The sequence below is a fragment of the Plecotus auritus genome (assembly GCF_963455305.1).
Source record: "Plecotus auritus genome assembly, chromosome: 2".
Taxonomy (NCBI): Eukaryota; Metazoa; Chordata; class Mammalia; order Chiroptera; family Vespertilionidae; genus Plecotus; species Plecotus auritus.
Window position 1 is genome coordinate 105,519,377 of NC_137771.1, and position 22,467 is coordinate 105,541,843.

General features: G+C 48.3%; 1 protein-coding gene across 21 annotated transcripts in view; it reads right to left on the bottom strand.

Moving 5' to 3' along the window:
- IQSEC1 (IQ motif and Sec7 domain ArfGEF 1) overlaps nucleotides 1–22,467 on the bottom strand; it is a 438,538-nt gene that overhangs the window by 23,107 nt on the left and 392,964 nt on the right. For 19 of the 21 annotated variants that reach the window (XM_080657472.1, XM_080657475.1, XM_080657483.1 and 16 more), the window contains 3 exons: nucleotides 20,297–20,585; nucleotides 8,896–10,145; nucleotides 1,990–2,151 (listed from right to left, as the gene is read on the bottom strand). In XM_080657472.1, coding sequence (XP_080513598.1) covers nucleotides 1,990–2,151; nucleotides 8,896–10,145; nucleotides 20,297–20,585 — 1,701 coding nt within the window. The remainder of the gene's footprint in view (nucleotides 1–1,989; nucleotides 2,152–8,895; nucleotides 10,146–20,296; nucleotides 20,586–22,467) is intronic. The other 2 variants (XM_080657486.1, XM_080657482.1) reach the window with 1 other exon arrangement.

Sequence of the window (22,467 nt, forward strand, 5' to 3'; positions counted from 1 at the left end):
TCCTCATGTGCCAATCAGAAGGATGAAGGGCAGAACTTGGGGAGGCCTCTGGTTCTTATCACAGCCAAGCTTCCGCTCAGTTCTCTGATCAGGACCCTTACACAGAGAATGTGGGGTCCACACTAAGGACCCAAGCAGCATAAACTGGTGTCTGGTTTATGTTTATAACAAAGCCATAGCCACCCTTGGGCTATGGAGGCCTCCGCCATGGGGGACCTAATTCCACACCCAGAGCCTTCCTCCACTGCGGGTGATGGGCTTATGATAAGCTGTTGTGCCCCCAATTTTCTCTGAGCACTAAGGGCCTTTTGTGGGGAAAGTTAGGAGTGGGGCGGGGGGCGGGCACCTGGGATGAGCTGCTGACCAGCTCCTGAGTAGGATGCTGATGTGGAGGGTAGAGGTGGGAGGAATCTCACTACTTTCTGAGGTCACTGCTATTTTCTGATCCAAGGAGAACAATGCACGGATTTCCTTCAGATCAGAAGCCAGGGCACAGAGGGGAGTGCAGAAATAGCTATAGGGGAGGGGGGCTGCACTGCAAAGATTTTAGGCCCAATTCACTAAGGAGCTAATCTGTGTTCCCTTGAACCATATCCTCACACCAATTTAAAAGGAAGGGGGATGGGGTGGGGAGGAGATTAACCATACTAACAACCCAGCAGGCTTTCCGGAATGAGGCCAGAACAGAAACACTGAGCTGAGCAGGAAGAAAGCAGCCCAGATGGGCACACCTGGCCAAGAAAGGTCACAGGCTTAGTTCTGCTGGGTATTGGACACATACCAGCCATACTCCTGTGTGTGTGTCTGCGTGTGACTGCATGAGTATGTATGTGCATACATGAGGCCATGTGTGTGTGTGGGGGGGTGGGGGGTACACCCAGGCCAGGCCCTCTCCCTTTGATCCTGTGTTTCCTCACCTGTGATACAAAGAGGCCACAGCACCCACCTACCTCCCCAGGGGAGCATCGGAGGCAGTAGGTATACATGTGGCCAGGCCCTTCCTCATTGCAGAGAGGGCCTGACTTCAGGGGCCACCCCTTGCTTGTCCTTTTCCCAGATGAGGCAGGGGCTGGACAGATGGAAGCCACTGTTACTGATGGTTAGCTCTTTACTCTGCTTTTATTTCTGTTTCTGGACTATCTGCCCAAGGTTGGCATATCAGCTCATAACTGCTTGGATCAGAAAAATCCTCAACAACAGGCCTGGGGAAAATCCTCCAGGTCTCGGCAAAGGGTGAGCAGAACACATGTACTGAGCCATCCCATTCCGCTGACTTTGGCTTCTCATCTGTGAAAGGGGGTCATCAATCCCTGACATCCACCCCCATGGGTGAGATGAGAACACAGGGCCTGAACACAGTAAACACAAGGGCCAAATGCAGGTGCCTTTCTACTCAGGAGTCTCAAAGAGGAGTGGAGAGTTTAGGGTACATGCTGGGCAGACTTCTCAAAACTGCCAGCAGCTCCTAGGGAACTGGAAACCCATTTTTCTACAGGGTTCCAAGCAGCTGAGTGCTATGGCTGCCAGCTCTCTGGGCTGGTGAAATGTGGAGTGAGGATATGGGGGTTGGACTTTTACCCCCTGATCTCCTATCCAGGAGAGGCAAGAGAGAGAAGCAGAGGCAGTGATCTGGGTGTGGTGCTGCCCATCTTGGTGGCGCTGGAGTCTCTCTTGGCCAGCTTCCCTCCTCCATCAAAAGGCATCTGTCAAGGCCCTGACTTTGCACACCCCTTCCTCACTGAGTGCTCAGTGGCTCAGCCTGCCTGAAGAGGAGGGGAGGTGACAAGGGTGTGTGAAGGGGGGCGCCCAAGGGTAGATGCCCACATGTGTGCCTGGCAAGGTATGTGTGAGATAGTATGGGTGCCTAGGAGCTAGAAAGAGGTAAGGGGGAAGGTTTGGTGTATGTCCCAGCAGCAGGGCAGGCCTGAGGGCCATGGAGTCTCACAGGAACATGTCCATGCTGGCCCAACCCCCAGCCCCAGAACTCACTCCAGCACATCGCGGTTGAATTGCTTCTGCCTGTTGCCCAGGAACTCGCCAATCATCTGCCGGCTCAGGCCCTTGCGTTGCAACAGGAAGTGGGCTACTCCCACTGGTGTGTCTGGCACAAAGCCACGCTCAATGAGGTACTGGATGCCCTTCTCAGGCTTCCTGGGGGGTGGGATAAAAGACAGGCTCAGCCCTGGCCGCTCTGGCCCCTCCAGGCTTACTCTTCACCTCTGTGGGCACTCAAGGCACCCAAGCTGAGATCCTGGCTCAGGCACCCTGTCCCAACCCCAACCTGCAACATGGGAGAACCTAGAACTTACCAGACACTGCGCCAAGAATGGACAAGACTGGGTCAGCCACAGGAGCATAGCCATGGGTGCTAGAGCAGGGACCCTTCCCAGCTGCCCTGCACTACCCCAAACCCTGGCCCCATAACCGGCCCCTGCCCACCCAGCTTTATGCTCCCCACTGAGTAGAAGCTGGTGCCCCATGCTGCACCTCAGGCAGACTTGAACCCCTTGCCCAACACATGCTAGTCTGCCTTCTACTGTCCTCCTACAGAGAATAAACAATCTCTAACACCTGCTGAGCACTTATTCTGTGCATCACTGTCTAAGCACTCTACACCCAATAACTTACTTAATTCTTACACTCCTCCTTGGGGTCAGCACTCTTGTTACCTGTGCTGTTTAGGGGCCCAACAACCTTGTTACTTTGCCTTGTTGTAAGAACTTGCTAACAGTCAGTACCTAGAATGATGCCACAGTAAGCACTGTGAGATGTTTAGGATTAGCCTCAACTTATGAGAGGAAATGGAGGCATGGCACAAGCCCTGCCTGGGCAGTGGATGAGGGCTTCACAGAGGGACTGGGTGTGTCCACCTGCACAGGGAGCTGTGGGGCAGAGAAGCCCCCCAGGGGCTCGGCAGTGAGCCCAGGCAGGTCCCTGCTCCCTTTGGGCCTCCATCCTCCTGTTGGTTGTGTAGTATGACATGAGCTTGGCTGACCTCACAAGGAGGTACTGGTGGTCCAAAGAGACAGGATGAGAGAGGACCACAAATGTGATTCTTGGAGGGCAGGTGCCCTCCTCTGACACCAAAACCTGAGGAGTGGTGGAGGACTTAGGGTACATCTGGCACCCATGCCACCATGACATAAATCGAACCACACACTAACTGGGGGCTGGCCATACCCCATGTCCTAGTGGTCAGTATTCTGTTGCCTGGGGGCATGGAGATGGCCAGTGTCAAGCTGCCTCTTCAATGCTGCAGCTCCTGGCTGACAGCAGTGTCTTGCAGATACTGGATTTCCACACACAAGCAAAAGTGAACCTCCTGCTGCAAGGTGACCCTGCTATTTTTATCCTGGATGACCACACACCCTGACCTCACCCTCAGTAGCTTGGTGGGGAGCAGCTGCCAGCCAGATGGCTCCTGGCACTAAAGTGGTGACAGAGTGGCCCTGTTCCCTCACCCCTGCCAGCCGCCCCCCCACCCCACATAACTCATTCTTCCCCATGACTCTGGGGTCTCTGACCAAGAAACCCCCATACTCCAGGCCTCTCCAACCACTCGGCAGATGATAGTAGGGCCAGGGCGGGAGTTTCCTCACCAACCCATTCCACACTGGCCTCCACAGGACCCCTGCCCACGCCTTACTCCATCCCTCAATTTCGAGATGAGGGGTCACCCCGGATCTGTGTTCCTGCATGGCAATGACTGGAGGGCTGTGCTAGGCCTCCCTGAATCACCCACCCACACCTGGCCTGCCTGGCCCCTTGATTGCCCCAATACAGTGCTCAGGTCTAAGTCCAGCCAGCTGCTGCTCCCTGGGGGTGGGGGCTGCTCTCCCTTTTCTGCCCTCACCCAGCCCTTCATGAGTTCATGTGAAATATCATGCAGCATCATGGATTTCTGGGAGACGGCATCTTCTACCCTGGAGAAGCTCAAAGTGCAATGGGAGAGGACACGCTGCAGGAAGGAGCAGCTGTGCAAGAGGCCCTGGAAATGCAGATCCTTCCCAGTTCAAACACCATGTCTCTCCTCTGTGCCAGACACCACTTGGGACAACAGCAGGGAGCAGGGCCAGCCACGACTGCCCAGCCACAACTGCCCAGCACAATGGCAGGCTGCAGCCCACACTCTGAAGAGCAAAGGAATTGAGTGATGGCCAGAGGATGTGGGGAGGGGCTCCTGCAAGTGAACTAGAGGCCTTCTCTGAGCAGGTGACACTCAGTGACCAAGGTGATTAAGGAGCTTTCTGGTGGAGGCAATAACAAATGTAAAGGCCCTGGGGTGGGAATGGGTTCTGCAGGATTGAGGACCAAGAGGCTGATACAGGGTAGCTGAGAGTAGGGGCTCTGAGGGACAGGGAGAGGAGGGCAGTGTAGGGGTGAGCGTAGACCACACAGTGCTGTGTAGACCACATGAGTAATCTGGTTTTCTTCAGAGTGGGATAAGCTTGATGTCCATATTTAAGAAACTCCCTCTGGCTGCTCTGTAGGGAGCAAGGCCAGGCCCAAGCTAGGAGACTCCCAAAGGCCTCCAGGCAGTGGTGCACAAGGTGGGGAGACACAGATGATTTAGGACATAATTTAAGGGTAGAAATGACAATATTTGCTAGTGGATCCATATGTGAACCCGATGGCCCAGCTTATAGCCTGAACCACATGTGGGAACGACTGGCTCCACCTGGAAGGTCTCACAGTGACAATGCAGGAGAGGGCTCGGGACTGACTGCACCTTGCCCATGACAGGAGCTTACCAAACAATAAAGAGGAAAGGCTGGTGGCAGAAGGGACAGGAAGGAGCTGGGTGGGGTGGGGAGGCCAAGCCAAGCTGAGGGGTTTCAAGGTCAGGATGAACGTGGCTGGCAAAGGGAGCCTCTGACAGGTCTTGGAGTGACCTCTCTGGCAGCATACAGCCAATGCGCTGCCTATCTGCCGGTGTTGAGTCTACCTGTTGGGACCTTGCTGGCCCTGGGCCACATTGGGCAGTGTAGTAAGGCCCTTCCTGCTTCCAGTGTTCCTCGCACCCGCTGTCTGCCAACAGCCTGGACTGACTTCTCCAAATCAGCCAGCGCTCTCCCTCCCAGGAGCATGCCTGCACCTCTCACTACCTTCTTCCCGCACAGTCATGCATCTCCTGAACTCTAAGGAACCCCATGAGGCTTGCAACCAGGATAGCAATAGGCAGTGGCAGTTCATCCTGGCAAACCCCCTGACCCTCTTCCCAAAGCCCCCTTTTCTCTGACTTCTTAGTGTGCCAAAGCAGACTGGCCTAGGCTCATTTACCCAGCCCCTTCCTTGTTAGATGTCCCCAGTTTTAATAAACACCCTCTAAAATCACCCCTAACTGCCTCTGCCTGCCTGCCTGCCTGCCTGATTGCCCCTAATTCTGGACTCTGTTGTGAAATTTTTCCTGCATGAAGTCAAGAAACCACACGCTAATGGCTGGCCCTACTAGGTAGACCTGCCAAGGGCCAGGTCCCCTTTCCGATAACAATGCCATGCCAATAAATTCAAGTTAAAAAAAAAAAAAAAAGACTAATAGAGTGAGAAACAATCTACTGGGTGGTTGAGGGAGACTTTTTTTCTGGCCTCTACCTGTCCACTCAGTTGGGAGTTCCCAAATAAGAACACGGTATCTTCCAGGGACCAGGAAACCCCCAGGTCATCTCAGCCTCCCCCAGGAGGGCACAGGCCTGGGTCTAAGTTGATCCAAGATCTGGCTGAATCCTGGAGCAGGTGGGGCAGACTTTTAGGACAGAGCTCAGGATAGGCTCTGACATGACCTTCCCTGCTGTTTAGCCACAACTTGCACAGTGGCAGGGCTGGTCCTTACGTGCAGCAGACCACAGGCAGGAAACAGCACCCAAGGCAGATGTCAGGTGTCCAAGACTCTTAGTTTTGAGCTGAGTGATGACCAATGACCCCCAGACCACTGACCGACCCCACAGGAATGCAACATTCCTTATTCCTGCACTCTGGGACAGGCCTCTCTGAATCCCCCAGAGAGCACTTCACTTGCACCTGAAATGGCTCAAAAGTGCCCACAAGACTCCCCTACTCTAGGAGATGAGGAAGCAGGAAAGTGTGGTAAATGTGTGTTAGTAACCACCAGGCAGGCTGGCCATGTCCTCAACCTTGGAGGGGTCAGAACCAGGCGCGTGTCTGGTAACACCAAATCCTGGAGGTCCTGTGAAAGGAAATGATGTGAAATCTGAGGTTCCATAAGCAGAGCTTTCTAACATCTCCTTCAAGGGAGTGTCTAGCTCCTTCCCCTTTGGGTTGATACTTTTGGCAGTGCTTTGAATGGCTACCATCAACAAATCCACAAATGACAAGTGCTAGCAAGGATATAGAGAAAAAGGAACCTTAGTACACTGCTGGTGGGAATGCAGACTGGTGTAGCCATTATGGAAATCAATATGGAGTTCCCTCAAAAACTTAAATATGGAAGTGCCATTTGATCCAGTGATCCCATTTCTAGGAATATATCCTAACTAGTGGACCGGTGCATGAAATTTGTGCCTGGGGGTTGGGGGTGGGGGGGAGTGCCCAGCCTGCACTCTTTCCAATCGGGGACACCTTTCTCACAATCTGAGACTGCTGGTTCCTCACCGCTCACCTGCCTGATCACCCCTAACTGCCTCTGCCTGCCTGCCTGCCTGCCTGATTGCCCCTAACCTCTCTGCCTGCCTGTCTGATCGCCCCTAACTGCCTCTGCCTGCCTGCCTGATCACCCCTAACTGCCCTCCCCTGCTGGCCTGATCTTGCCCCCAACTGCCCTCTCTGCCTTGGCCCCCACCACCATGGCTTTGTCCAGAAGGAAGTTGGACGTCTGGAAGATGGCCGGTCAACCGGTCTAATTAGCATATTACCCTTTTATTAGTATAGATAGATTATATAGGATAGGATTGCTTAAATGGGGGGCGGGGAGCCTTCTTCAGCAGGAGGAGATGCTCTTCGCAGACAAAAATACATAATCCCTATATCTGGACTGATAGCCAGCCATATGTACTATATTGCCAAACTGGTCATGAAAAAATTGAACTGCTTTCTTACACCTTACACCAAACAGCTGTTGTCCTTAAAACCCCTCCTCAGCCCCCACTTTAGGTTCTGCCTTCACAGTTCACCCAGATTAGGTTCTGATTGGTCAGTTTCTATGCCAGTCAGCATCAAAAGCTCTGCCTCCTAGACAGCCATTGGCTCCTTGCACTTCACCCAGATTTGGTTCTGATTGGTGGGTTTCTATGCCAGTCAGCGTCAAAAGCTCTGCCTCCTAGACAGTCATTGGCTCCTCACAGTTCACCCAGATTTGGTTCTGATTGGTGGATTTCTATGCCAGTCAGTGTCTCTGGGCCTATCTCCAGGCCTGATCAGAGAGGCAGGGCTAATCAGCAGCCCCCACAGAGGCCCAGAGAGAAAGAGAGGTGTGGCTGCTGGCCAGGCCTGGAGAGAAAGAGAGAGGCAAGGGCTGATCTACAGCTGCCACGGAGGCTACAGATCAGACCCTCCTTCTCTCTCCAGGCCTCTCTCTGGGCCTGATCCGCAGCCCCCTCGGCAGTCAGTGCTGAGTTGCCACGCCTGCAGCAGCGGCAGTCAGTGCTAGGTGCCATGGTAACCCAGCACTGACTGCAGGACTGACTTCCGGTCAGTCGAGCCTTCAGTCATTATGGATATATTAGGATAACCCTGAAACACCAATCAGAAAGAATGTATGCACCCTATGTTCATAGCAGCACAATTTACAATAGCTAAGATCTGGAAACAGCCCAAGTGCCCATCAGTAGATGAGTGGATAAGAAAGCTGTGGTACATTTATACCATGGAATACTATGCAGCAGTAAAAAAGGGAAATCTCTTACCCCTTGAAATAGCATGGAGAGTCCTGGAGAGTATCATGCTAAGTGAAATAAGTCAGCCAGAGAAAGACAAGTATCACATGATCGCACTCATATCTGGGAAGGCTTTAGCACATCCCAAAGCTGCTTAAAAGAACCACTGGTGCATGATGAATGGAGTGGATCCAGAGGCGTGGAAGCATGAAGCAAAGTGGGGAATCTCAGAGGGAAGGCGAGTGAGGTAATCAACCAAAGACCTTGTATACATATATGCATAACCCATGGTCACAGACGATAGGGTGCTGAAGGCCTGGGGTGGGAAGCAGGGGCAGGCTGGAGGGCATCAATGGGGGAAAAAGGGAGACATATGTAATAAACAGTAAAAATTTATTAAAAAATAAAAAATAAATGTAAGAAGTAAAAACAAACAAAAAAGAATAATAGCCTGCTTTAAATGCCAGTCTCTGTCCTTTGTTCTTCTCTCACGATTGCCCCTATACCACCTTTCCAGAACCCATGGCCGGTGGCAACCCCTCAATAGACCCTGCTCACACACCTCCCAAAGGGCTTCACGCTGGCTGAGACTTCTGCCAGCACAGATTTATCTGTGTCCTCCTTTTCCCGACACGTGCCTCCAAGTCCAGGCTGCACACAGACTGCATCACGCCTTTGCTCAGATCACCCAGAGAAAAATATCCAAACCCTGGAGCCTGAAGCTCACAGCTAGGCATGGCATTACACATTGCATCAACCTTTGCACAAGTTTCCTGAGCATCTGCTGTGCACTGGTCACTGTACTAGGTGTTGACAGGGCTCCAAACTCTTTAGAGAAGGCCCTTGTTTTTCCCTGCTCAGCCTGTTAGTATCTGCTCTCCCCACAAACCTGTTTACCGGGCTCCCATCTCCCCACCCAACAGCACTGGCTCTCCCAGGCACTGTTACAGAACTACCCCACTGGTGCTCAAGGAGATACTTGGGCATGAGAGGAAGGCCCTGGCCAAGGTCCCTTGGGCGTTACTGCCCCACCCTCCTCTTCCCTGCAGGGCCAGCAGGCACTCACTTGTTGAAGAGGTTGAGGCCAATGCGATAGTGCCTCTTGCGGATGACATCGTTGCTGAAGGCAGGTGAATCCCAGCTGTTGCGGGTCTCCTTGTGGTAGGTCTGCTTGCTGAGTGTCTGTTCCCGCAGGCTGTCGCGGGATGATGACTCAGAGCTGCAGTTGATGGTGTCATTGGAATTGGAAGTGCTGTTGACGCTGTCGTTGTCCCCATCTGAGTAGTCTGACTCGGACTTGCTTTGCCTGTTGGCTGAGCCATTGATGGCCAGGTGGCCATCGAGGGGCCTGGAAGGCCGGGCTCGCAACTCTGGCTCCTCCCGGGGCAAGCCCTTAGGGGGGCCACAGTGGGGGCCGGGCTTGGGGCTGCCCTGCTGCCCACTGAGACTGCGTTCATAGGCACTCTGCCTCTTGAGTGAGCCACGTTCTGAGCGGTCGCTGAGGTCCACTGAGCTGTCGCTGGGAGGCTCGATGGTGAGCAGTGGGAGGTGCTCCACCCGCAGCCGCTGCTCCTGCTGCTCAAGTGACGGTGTGCTCTGGCAGCTTGTGTCTGTGTCCCCCTTATCATCCTTGTGAGCCAAGGCCCAGTAGTCCTGGGTGGCACCCCCAGCCCGCAGTTGCAGGTCTAACTCAGCACTGGATGACCGGTGCCCCACCTGGGAGAGGGGCAGAGGCGGTGACAGTTCCTCCTCATCAATATACAGGGTGACGTCGCTGTACGAGGCTGTCATCTCATCCAGTTTGTGGTGGTCCACAGTGTGCAGGGCTGCCTGGGGCTCGGTGTCCCGGGCTCGCCCTGAGTCAGGGACTGGCGTTTCCTCAGCATGAAGGCTGCGGCAGTTGAGGGCATCGTCGATGGATTCGGCCAGGGATTTCACTTGCCGGGAGAAGGCATCCTCCAGCTCAGTGATGGCATCTGCGAAATCACTGGATGGGGCTGAAGACTTGAGGGATGGTGGCTCACCAAAGTCACTGCCCTCAGATGGCACCAGGGCCCCCAGCTGAGAGCTGTCATCGGTCACTGAGACCTGCTTCCCTTCAAAGTAGGAGCTGTGCATCTTCTCAGGTCCCTCAAAGGAGAACTGCATCCTCATGTTGGACAGCACAATGCGGCGGGACATACGGTTCTCCGACATGGAGCTGCGCAGGCGCTCAAAGTTCTTGTTCATCTGGTACTGGCGGAAGGCTGTCTGGATGGTGCGGGCTGCATGGCGGGTCACGAGGCGTCCCCCATACTTCCGTTCTAGCATCTCCACCTGGAGGGAGAAGCAGAGGAGAGTGGAGACATTCTCGAGTGCTGGAGTAGCACATTACTTACCAGCTGTCATTCCCTCCCCAGCCCATAGTGGCCCCAACTGGGAAGGCTTTAGCACATCCCAAAGCTGCTTAAAAGAACCACTGGTGCATGCTGATGTGCGAAATCTGGATTCTAAGGTTAAATAAGATGGAGAAACACCGTGTTAAAGTTAAAGCAAGTATGTTCCCTGTAGGACTTGTCAGAACATTTAAAAAGTGGTGATTTCCCGCCCTAACCGGTTTGGCTCAGTGGCTAGAGCGTTGGCCTGGGGACTGAGGGGTCCCGGGTACCTTGGTTGTGGGCACATCCCCAGTGGGGGGTGTGCAGAAGGCAGCTGATTGATGTCTCTCTCCCATCGATGTTTCTAACTCTCTATCCCTCTCCCTTCCTCTCTGTGAAAAATCAATAAAATATATATTTTTAAAAAAAGTATAAAAAGTGGTGATTTCCCACACTTCTTTAGCCACAGAAACCTTGGCCCCTGCGCATCTTTTGGTATGCAGTTTAACACAACTTTGGGAATGTTTGAAGAGAGGAAGGCAGCACCTCCAGAGAGAAGGAACCAGAGGCATGTGCAAATTAAAAGACCTGCCAGCCCTGGCCAGTGTTTCTCAGTGGTTAAGAGCATCAGCCTGCACACTGAAGGGTTGCGGGTTCAATTCCTGATCAGGGGCAGGTTTGATTCCCCACCCCAGTTGGGGTACATGTGGGGGGCAAGCGATCGATGTGCCTTTCTCACACTGATGCTTCTCTCTCCCCCTCCCTCCCTTCTATTCTTCTAAAAATCAGTGGAAAAAAATATCCTCAGGTGACAAACAATGATCTGACAAAGATCTTGGCGAGGTTCTGGACACTGAGCATAGGCTTAGGCTTCCAGTCTTGCTTCCTTTCTGTGGCACTGACAGTGCCCTCTTGCTGGCCTGGAGGAGTCACTAAATTTTAGGGACGCCTGAGAGAATTGCCAAGCTTAGGAGGTTTCAAGGCCAGACGCCTGGGTTCTAACCCTGGCCCTCCTCAGAAATGTGCTGATCACTCGATGAAACTGAGGCAAGTGTCTAGCACATGCCAAGCTCAGGGACACTTGGGGCTAAAGACACTGAAGTATATTCCTGGAAAGTGTTGACAAATTAAGAGGTTCCCAAGCCCCCTCACTATACAGACAAGAAAACAGAGGCCCAGAGAAGAGAAGCTCTCACTCTTTGGAACCACAGGACCTGACAGTACTTCTCCTTGAGTTAGGAGCTGGGGTAGCACTGCAGGCAGGTGAGAAGGACTGGGACTTCCTGAAGTCCTGAAACTCATGCCAGCCCACTTGTGACCTAGGACAGCTCTGAGGGCCACTCCCCGTGCCTCGATCCTGAGTGAGACGTATACCTGGAGCTAGAGCCTGCTCAGTGGGAATGCAAGAGAAGGAACTGGCTTCTCTCAGGGAGCCAGGAAAAGTGGCATCTGCTGTGGGGCCAAGAGAGCTCTTAAATCCTCGAGAACAAGTCACAGTGCTCAGGGAGGCAAAGCAGTGCACCCTGCTCACCTAGGTTCCATCTGCCTACTCCATGTGGGCACTACGCCAAAGCTGGTAACACAGAGAGACAGGTCCCTACTCTCAAGAAGCGAAGAGTTGACTAGAATTAAAAATGGCAGCAGAGTAAGTCGATGCTGCATGGACATGCTCCCAGGAACAAACTGGAATTACAACTAAAATACAGAAAATCTTCCTGAATAATCAACAGAAGACTCCCAGGAGAGAACCCTGATACCCGAGGACCAAAAGTGGAGACCGCATAGAGGCTGCTAGGAGGGGCGGAGGTGCGAAAGGGCTGGCCAGGTGCTCGCAGACAGCAACTGAAGTTCCGGAGAGATATCTCAGCTGTGGGTGGTTGCCACTGAGACCTCTGGGATTGAGTCCCCAAGTTGGGCTCCCCAGCAGAGAGCACCAGAACGGAGAAGGGTACCCACATAATATTTGGATGTGAAAAGCAGCTGGGTTGCTGTCTGTTAGGGAGTGACAGCTAAAAATTCAGGCACCCTCTTAAAGGGCCAATGCACAAAATTCCCTGTGGAGCCACCCACCTTATGCTCTGGTGGAGGGAGGGCTGAGTGGTCTGGGGCTGTGTGAGCAGAAGCCAGGACTCAGGGGACAGAGCTAAGAAGGCAGACACCCCAAGTTTCCTGTGCTAAATCATTCCCTCACCCAGTAGAGGACATCTTTCCCACACAGACCTTTGCCTTGTCTGGGAGGAAGACAGTTGACCACCCTACTGGAAAACACTTTGCCCTAAGGCCACCTAAGGGATGAAAATAACAATTAGGGTCCAGGCAGAAGTAACTGTCTCACCCTATTGAAAAAACAAAACAAAACTGTTGTCACACCTGAGGACGATTGCCTGAGTGCAATTCAATAGTCTAGGCCAGTGGTCAGCAAACTCCTTAGTCAACAGAGTCAAATATCAATAATACAATGATTGAAATTTCTTTTGAGAGCCAAATTTTTTAAACTTAAACTATATAGGTAGGTACATTGTTATTAACTTAATTAGGGTCCTCCTAAGCTGGCCTTTGCTAAAAACTCAAGGGGCCAAAGAGCCGCATGTGGCTCGCAAGCCTCAGTTTGCCGACCACTGGTCTAGGCAGAGGTGATCTCTGGAGGCTTTGAGTCTTTGCCTGATCTAATTAGTCAGAAACAGTGTTTGACACTGTCCTGCACTAGAGATTGAGAGGTGTAGAGGATTTACCTAATACATGGTCACAAACCCAAACAGCCAAATGAGGGAATAAAGAAACAACCCCCAAATGAAAGAACAAGAGAATTCTCCAGAAGAAGAGATAAATGAAGCAGAGATAAGAAATTTAATTGAAATGGAGTTCAGAGTAATGATGGTAAAGATGCTCAACAGCATGAAAAAAGATAGAGTAACTATGGCAAAAGGACAGTCTGAGATAAAGAATGACATAACACAGATAAAGAACACATTGGAAGGAATACACAGCAGATTAGGCAAAGCTGAAGATAGAATCAGTGAATTGGAAGGCAAGAGTTGAAAAAAATCACTCAATCAGAAAACCAAAAAGAAAAAACAATTAAAAAACGGGAGGACAGCCAAAACCGGTTTGGCTCAGTGGATAGAGCGTCGGCCTGCGGACTGAAGGGTCCCGGGTTCGATTCCGGTCAAGGGCACGTACATTGGTTGCGGGCACATCCCCAGTGGGAGGTGTGCAGGAGGCAGCTGATCGATGTTTCTCTCTCATCAATGTTTCTAGCTCTCTATCCCTCTCCCTTCCTCTCTGTAAAATATCAATAAAATATATTAAAAAAATAATAATAAAAATAAAAAAATTAAAATAAAAAACGGGAGGACAGCTTAAGGGAGCTGTGGGATAATGTGAAACGTAACCATATTCTACTAGCAGCTGTGCCAGAAGAGGCAGAAAGAGAGAAAGAGATAGAGAACATGTTGAAGAAATAATGGCAGAAAACTTCCCTAACCCGGTGAAGGAAAAAGTCACACAAGTTCAGGAGGAACAGAGAGTGCCAAGCAAGAAGAGCTCAAACAGGCCCATGCTCAGACACACCATAATTAAAATGCCAAAAATTAAAGATAAAAAGAGAATCTTAAAGGCAGCAAGGGAAAAGCAAACTGTTACCTACAAAGGAACTCCTATAAGGCTGACACCTGATTTCTCATCAGAAACTCTACAGGCCAGAAGGGAATGGAATGAAGTACTCAAGGTAATGGAAAGCAAAGATCTGAAACCAAGATTACTATATTCAGCAAGGCTATCATTCAAAATAGATGGTCGAATAAAGAGCTTCCTAGACAAAAGAAAAAAAAAGCCTAAAGGAGTACATCGACACCAATCAGCATTACAAGAAATGCTAAAGGGACTGCTGTAATGAGAAGAAACAGAGAGAGAGAAACCTAGGCATACAGAATTAAAGTGGCAATAAATAAGTACCTAATCAATAATAACCCCAAATGTAAATGCATTAAATGTTCCAATAAAAGGTGTAGGGTAGCTGAATGGATACAAAAACATGACCCAACTATATGCTGTCTATAGGACCCACCTCAGAACAAAAGACACACAATGAGAGTGAAGGGATGGAAAAAAAAGTTTTCATGTAAATGGAAAAGAAAAAAATACTCATATCTGACAAAATAGACTTTAAAATGAAGGCTATCACAAGAGACAACAAAGGTCACTACATAATACTAAAGGGATCGATCCAACAAGAGGATATAACTCTGGTAAACATATATGCACCCAATATAGGAGCACCTAAATATATAAAAAAAACTTCTAGAGGACTTTAACAGAGAGATTAACAACAATAGAATCATAGTAGGGGACTTTAACACCTGGCTGACTTCCCTGGATAGATCTTCCAGACAAAAACTTAACAAGGAAACAGTGACTCCAAAGGACACCTGATTTCTCATCAGAAACTCTACAGGCCAGAAGGGAATGGCATGAAGTACTCAAGGTGGATTTAATTGACACCCCAAAGCAGCAGAATATACATTCTTCTCAAGTGCACATGTATCATTCACAAAGACAGACTACATGTTAGGACACAAAACAAGTCTCTAAAAATTCAAGAAGATTGAAATCATAGCAAGCATCTTCTCAGATCACAGTGGAATGAAATTAGAAATCAACTATAGTAAAAACACCACAAAACATTCAAACACATGGAGGCTAAATAGCATTTTATTAAACAATGAATGGGTTACCAACGAGATCAAGAAAGAAATAAAAAACTCCTGGAAACAAATGAAAATGAACACACAACAACCCAAAATCTCTGGGACACAGCAAAAGCAGTCTCGAGAGGGAAGTTTATAGCACTATAGGCCTACCTCAAAAAAACAAGAAAAATCAGCAATACATTATTTAACCCTGCAACTTAGAGAACTAGAAAGAGAATGTGGGGAAGTATGAGACGGGGCTGACTAGCAAGAGAACAACAAGAAAAGGCCAGACTAAGTAGAAGGAAGATTGGAGCAGAAATAAATAACATAGAGACTAAAAAAACCAATACCAAAACAATCAATGAAACCAAGAGCTGGCTCTTTGAAAGGATAAACAAAATTGATAAACCATTATCCAGACTCATCAAGAAACAGAGACTCCCCTCCTCTCTCTTACCATACTCTTGGGTGAGGATTAAAAAAAAAAAAGAAAATTTTCATTGAGGCACAGTAAGCAAATTATAGTTTGATAAGATTGGAGGGCATATATTGTTACTAGGGTATTATTCTGTATGCATTATGTCTTTACACATATTTAACTCTGTATTTAAGTCTAGAGTAGAAGAGTACCCCTGCACAATGCCCTGCAGCTGCAAGTGCATGTCATTTGATGGACAGCAGGAGAATTCTGCCCCTTTGGTATCAGGAAATATATACCAAAGACATTCTGAAACCCTGAACCTTTTCCCATAAAAAAGAGGTTTGTTTGTAAAATGGGGACTCTACCCATAATAAATGAACTACAGGTACTGCCAGTTTGGGCCTATTCATGAATTTGGATCTACAAAGAGAAGATTTTTGTTGACAAGGTTATATGTATATAGATAATCTTTCTTATTATTAATTGGTAGAAATCCCGTGTTTTCCGCAAAGAACTTAATACTCATTAAATAAAACTATAAATTTTTTAAAAAAGAAACAAACAGAGAGGACCCAAATAAATAAAATCAGAAATGAAAATGGAGAAGTAACCACTGACACCACAGAAATACAAAGGATTGTAAGAAAATACTATGAACAACTATATGCCAACAAGCTGGACAATGTGGATGAAATGGAAAAATTCCTAGAAAAATACAAACTCCCAAAACTTAATCAGGAGGAATCAGAAAACCTGACTAGGTCAATAACAACTGATGAAATAGAAGCAGTAATAATAATTAAAAAAAAAAACACAAAAACTCCTAGCCATTAAAAGCCCTGGTCCAGACAGCTTCACAGGGGAGTTTTACCAAACATTCAAATAAGAACTAACACCTACTCCTCAAACTATTCAAAAAAATCCAAGAGGAAGGAACACTTCCAAGCTCTTTTTATGAGGCCAGCATTATCCAAATCCCAAAACCAGATAAAGACACTATGAAGAAAGAGAATTACAGGCCAATATCCCTGATGGACATAGATGCTAAAATCCTTAACAAAATATTAGCAAATCATATCCCCTAATAAAGGATCATACACCATGACCAAGTGGGATTTATTCCAGAGATGCAAGGATGGTACAATATTTTCAAATCAATAAACGTGATACATAACATAAACAAATTGAAAGACAAAAATCTCATGATTATATCAATAGATGCAGAAAAAGATTCGACAAAATCCAACACCCATTTTTGATAAAAACTCTCAGCAAAGTGGGAATAGAGGAAGCATATCTCAACATGATAAAGGCCACACAGGACAAACCTACAGTCAACATCATACTCAATGGGCAAAAACTAAAAGCATTTCCCCTAAGAACAGGAATGTCTGCTTTCACCACTCTTATTCAACATAGTAGTAAAAGTCTTAGCCACAGTGATCAGACAAGAAGAAAAGGCATCAAAATTGGAAAGGAAGAAGTAAAACTCTCATTATTCGCAGATGACATGATACTGTACATAGAAAACCCTAAAGACTCCACCAAAAACTATTAGATTTAATAAATGAATTTGGCAATGTAGCAGGATACAAAATCAACACTCAAAAATATATGGCTTTTTATACACCAGTAATAAATTCTCAGAGAGAGAAACTAAACAAACAATCTCATTTACCATTGCACCAAAAAAATTGAGATACTTAGGAATAAACTTGACCAAGGAGGCAAAAGACCTGTACTCAGAAAACTACAGGACGTTGAAAAAAGAGATAGAAGAAGATATAAAAAAGTAGAAGAATATACTGTATTCATAGATTGGTAGAATCAACATCATTAAGATGTCCATACTACCCAAAGAAACCTACAGATTCAATGCCATTCCTATTAAAATACCAACAGCATATTTCACAGAGGTAGAACAGATACTCCAAAAACTTATATGGGATCAAAAAATAGCTGTAGCAATTTTGAGAAAGAAAAACAAAGTTGGAGGAATCACAATACCAGATTTCAAGTTATACTACAAAGCCACTGTAATCAAAACAGTCTGGTACTGACACAAGAACAGGCATATAGATCAATGGAACAGAACAGAGAACCCAGAAATTGACACATGCCGTTACGCTCAATTAATATTTGACAATGGAGGCAAGAGCATACAATGGAGTTAAGAGAGTCTCTTCAATAAATGGTGTTGGGAAAAATTGGACAGTTACATGCAAAAAAAAAAAAGAAAGAAAAGAAAAAGAAAAAGAAACGAGACCACCAACTTACACTATACACAAGAATAAACTCAAAATGGATAAAAGACTTAAATGTAAATGGTGAAACCATAAAAATCCTAGAAAAACCCACAGGCTACAAAATTTCAGACATCTCTCGTAGCAATATGTTTACAGATACATCTCCTAGGGCAAAGAAAACTAAGGAGAAAATAAACAAATGGGGCTACAGCAAAATTAAAAGCTTCGGCAAAACAAAAGAAACCATCAACAAAACAAAAAGAGAGCCCACTGTATGGAAAAACATATTTGACAATGATACATCTGACAAAGGGTTAATATCCAAAATATATAAGGAACTCATACAGCTTAACAAAAGGAAGACAAACAATGGGCAAAGAACCTAAATAGACACTTACCCAAAGAGGACATATAGATGTCCAAGGGACATATGAAAAAATGCTCAAAGTCACTAATCATCAGAGAGATGCAAATCAAAATGACAATGAGGTACCATCTCACACCTGTCAGAATGGCTACCATCAACAAATCAACAAATGACAAGTGCTGGTGAGGATGTGGAGAAAAAGGAACCCTGGTACACTGCTGGTGGGAATGCAGACTGGTGCAACTATTATGGAAAACAGTATGGAGTTTCCTCAAAAAATTAAATATGGAACTGCCATTTGACCCAGTGATCCCACTTCTAGGAATATATCCTAAGAAACCTGAAACACCAATCAGAAAGAATGTATGCACCCCTAGTTCATAGCAGCACAATTTACAATAGCTAAGATCTGAAAACAGCCCAAGTGCCCATCAGTAGATGACTGGATAAAAAAACTGTGGTACATTTATACCATGGATTACTATGCAGCAGTAAAAAAGGAGAATCTCTTACCTCTTAAAACAGCATGGAGAGACCTGGAAAGTATCATGCTAAGTGAAATAAGCCAGTCAGTGAAAGACAAGTATCACATGATCGCACTCATATGTGGAATCTAAGTAACAAAATAAACTGATGAACGGAGTGGATCCAGAGGTGTGGAAGCATGGAACAAAATGGGGAATCTCAGAGAGAAGGCGGGGGAGGGTGGGTGGGTGGGGAGGTAATCAACCAAAGACCTTGTATACATATATGCATAACCCATGGTCACAGACGATAGGGTGCTGAAGGCCTGGGGCGGGGAGGGGGAGGGGGCGGGCTAGAGGGGGTCAATGGGGAAAAAAGCGGGACATATGTAATACTTCCAACAATAAAGAATTATTAAATTGTATATTGTCGGTCAACAGTGACTGACACAGCCTGAATGAAAAGTATACTGTCAGTCACCGGTGACAGACGAGGTCCAGACAGAAAGTATAGTGTCAGTCACTGGTGACTGACATGGTGCTTAACATGTTAAGTAAAAAAAGAAAAAGCAAAGAGTTAGCCTGGCTGGTGTGGCTCAGTTGGTTGAACATCGTCCCATATACCAAAAGGTTGTGGGTTCGTTCCCCGGTTGGGGGCATGCAGGAGGCAGCCGATGGATGTTCTGCTCTCACATCAATGTTTCTATTTCTCTCTCCCTCTCCTTTCCTCTCTCTTTAAAAATCAATAAAAATTAAAAAAAAAAAAAAAGAATCAAAGAGTCTGTCATGGAGAATAGACAGAGAGGCATAGATATCACTAAAATAAAGCCAAATAGATGCTGGTGTCAGGGGTTAGGGTTGCTCAGAGCCACTGTGGGGGCTTGGGAAAATGGCTCATAGCCTCACACAACCAAGTATGGGTACTGGTCCCCCACTTGCCAGTTGGTAGTCTGTTTACCTCTCTGGAAAGTAAGAGCCTGCCCAGCTCCATGAGCCACCCTCCTCAGGGATGCCAGCTCCCCCAAGCACGGGACACACTAGTTCTCTGGGGTCCATGGGAGAGGGAGCAGCAGGCTGAGCAGAGCGGCTATCTTAGCGGAACAGGGGAGGGGAATGGGTGGGTGGGTGGGCAGGGGTGTGTATGGCTCAAATTGACTTTTCAAAGCCTGGCCAGACCCAGAGTCAGCCAGGGTAGGTCTGTTTTTTCCCCCTCACCCTGAAGGTAACTTCACTCCCACATTCTGTATGCAGAGGTTATTTTTTGAGTGCAGCTCTGTAAGCCTACCGGGCCAATAAAGGGCAAGCCCTCTCTTCTCCGCCCTCCCAAGCCTGAGATCCTGGGCCCCTTATGTTTGCCTTCAGGGGTGGGGGTAGGGACCATGATGCCAGGGCCACCAGCTCAGGCCCAGAACTCAGGCCCAGAGCTGATGCCAGAGCCTATTTTCTCCTGCCGACTTTGGATCTCACAAACCAAGCAGCAACCCTGTTTGCCTGAGACAGGCTCCCCAAATCTGGAGTTGGAGGGGAGGGAGTAAAGAGGGACTTCAGGAAGGCAGACATGGGCTCTGTGTTTTGTCATCAAAGCCCCTCTCAGTCCCTCCTACATGGCCTCCCCAACACACACATTAACCCAGGCCTGCTCTTACTAGTCCCTCAGACTCACTGTGGCCATTCTAAAATCCCTCTCGGCCAGAACCCACCCAATGCCTGGTCTGGACGTTCACTGGGACACAGGGAGGAGATCCAGTCAATGTGTGCTCACCTGACATTCACAATGACGCCCAGTCCACAGATATTCACAAGGACACACACTTCTCAGAGGAGGCTCAAAGATGTAGCGACAAGAAGCCAACCCCAGCTGGGTCTCTCCCATCAAGCCTGCTGCCCATTCCCAAGTGGCCAAGAGACAGGCCCCACCTACCTGCTTGTCCTGCAGGTCCGAGGAGAGCTCATAGCTCTCAGAGAGAGAACGTGAGCGCTTGATGGCCTCCTCCTCGGCCTGCTTGCGCAGGATGGAGGTTGAGTGCTGCAGCTTGGGCCTCCGTGTGCGCTGCCCCAGTGGCCCTGAGTACAGCCCATAGGCGCCCACAGACGTGTGTTCGTAATGGTCCGGGCTCAGGCTGGAGCCAGGTGCTAAGGGGTCCTGATGATAGGCCGAGGGACTGTCCAATGATGTGCAGGTCTCACTGCTGGGGGCCTCGCCCTCCACACTGCAGAAGAGAGAGGAGAGAGGCCTCCAGTGAGCAGGAAACCAGAATCCAGGGCATTTTGGGGCACCAGGAGGCAGGAGTGGGTAATGTCCAAGAGGCAGCCTACCACATTGCAGTGGAACTCCACACCCCTACTCTTCCTACTTCCCCTCACCCTCCTGCAGTTGACCACTCTGTATAGCCAGAGGGACCCTGCCAAGACTCTCTGCTCCACATCTTCCTGAGGCTCACCTCCCTCAGGATTCATTTTCTCTGTAAAACTTATCACCTTCTAACATCTAACACTTTACTGATTTTGCTTACTGTCCATCTCCTACACAAAAATGTCAATTTGTGAGGACAGATGTTTCGCTCATTGAGACACTGATGATACCAATGCCTAAAGCAGGGCCTATATGCTCAGTAAGATTTATTCACTGACTGAATGGACCCTGTCACTTCCTCTCCCTCACTCCTACCATCTGCATTAAGTAAACCACTGATTCTGTAGGTGTTTTTTTTTTGTTTGTTTGCTTTTTTTAAAAAAACAACAGTAATTAACAAAAGTAACTCTTTACTGCACCTACTCAGGGATCATGAAGTACCCCCAATACTTCAGAATATGCCTTTATTTGAAGGTAGGGTCTATAAGAGATAATTAAGTTAAAATGAGGTCACTACAGTCCTAATCCAATATGACTGGAATCCTTATGAGAGAGACTAGGACACAGACACACACACAGGGATGACCATGTAAGGATGTGGCGAGAAAGTAGCCCTCTACATGTCAAGGAGAGAGGCCTCAGAGAAAGCAGCCCTGTGACACCTTGATCTCAGCCTCGCAGCCTCAGGAACTGTGAGGAATAAATGTCTGTTGTTAGAGCCTGTGGCACTTGTTCTGGTATAGGGACTTGCCCAAGATTGCACAGATAGTGAGTAGGATTAAAGCCCAAGTTGGTAGGACTCCAAGACCAGGTGCTCCCTTCCACCTCACTGCCCCTCATCCCCAGGACGCGTACATATCCTCCCAAAGTTCCAAGCACCAGGGCTGACGAGGGGAGTGGTTGACTTCATCCTGAACTCATGAACTCAGGGGACATGGACACTGGTTACCAATGCAGACTGCTCTTCAGCATAGGACACAGAGCAAAGGGAGAAATTTATACATTTATAACATAGCTTCTGGTACCCCTCTAGTCATGCCTTTCCATTTGCCTGTCCCTGTAGACCCGTGGTCAGCAAATTGCAGCTCGTGAGCCACATGCGGCTCTTTGGCCCCTTGAGTGTGGCTCTTCCACAAAATACCACGGCCTGGGCGAGTCTATTTTGAAGAAGTGGCGTTAGAAGAAGTTTAAAAAATTTGGCTCTCAAAAGAAATTTCAATAGTTGTACTGTTGATATTTGGCTCTGTTGACTAATGAGTTTGCCGACCACTGCTGTAGACTATCACTCAACCTTTACAAAATCCTGGGGCTAGGGCAGGGTCTCTCTGGGGCCCAATACTTCAGAGAAGTGATGCAGGCCCTACCCAGGCTACAGTCCTTCCTCAATACTCCCATCTGCAGACTAATGGGAAAGCCTTGCATTCAAGAGCCTCGGGGTCAACTGGTTTACTCCCCTTCCATTGCCTCTGCTTGTCACAGGGATTGGCAGGGCCACACTGCCAAGTGTAGAATGTGAGACTGTTCACCAACTCCTAGGTGAGACTCGAAGTAGGGGTTAGGGAAGGAGACCCTGGAGCAGAGAGGGCCAGGACAAAGGCAGCAGACCCATGCAGTCTATTCCAATTCTGCCCTGAGCCAGGTCTGGGTGGCCAACTCATAATACAAAAAGACTTCCACTCCACCAACTGGCCCTGCTTCCAGGAACATGCAGTGGCTGTCCTGTGACAAAGGACATCCCC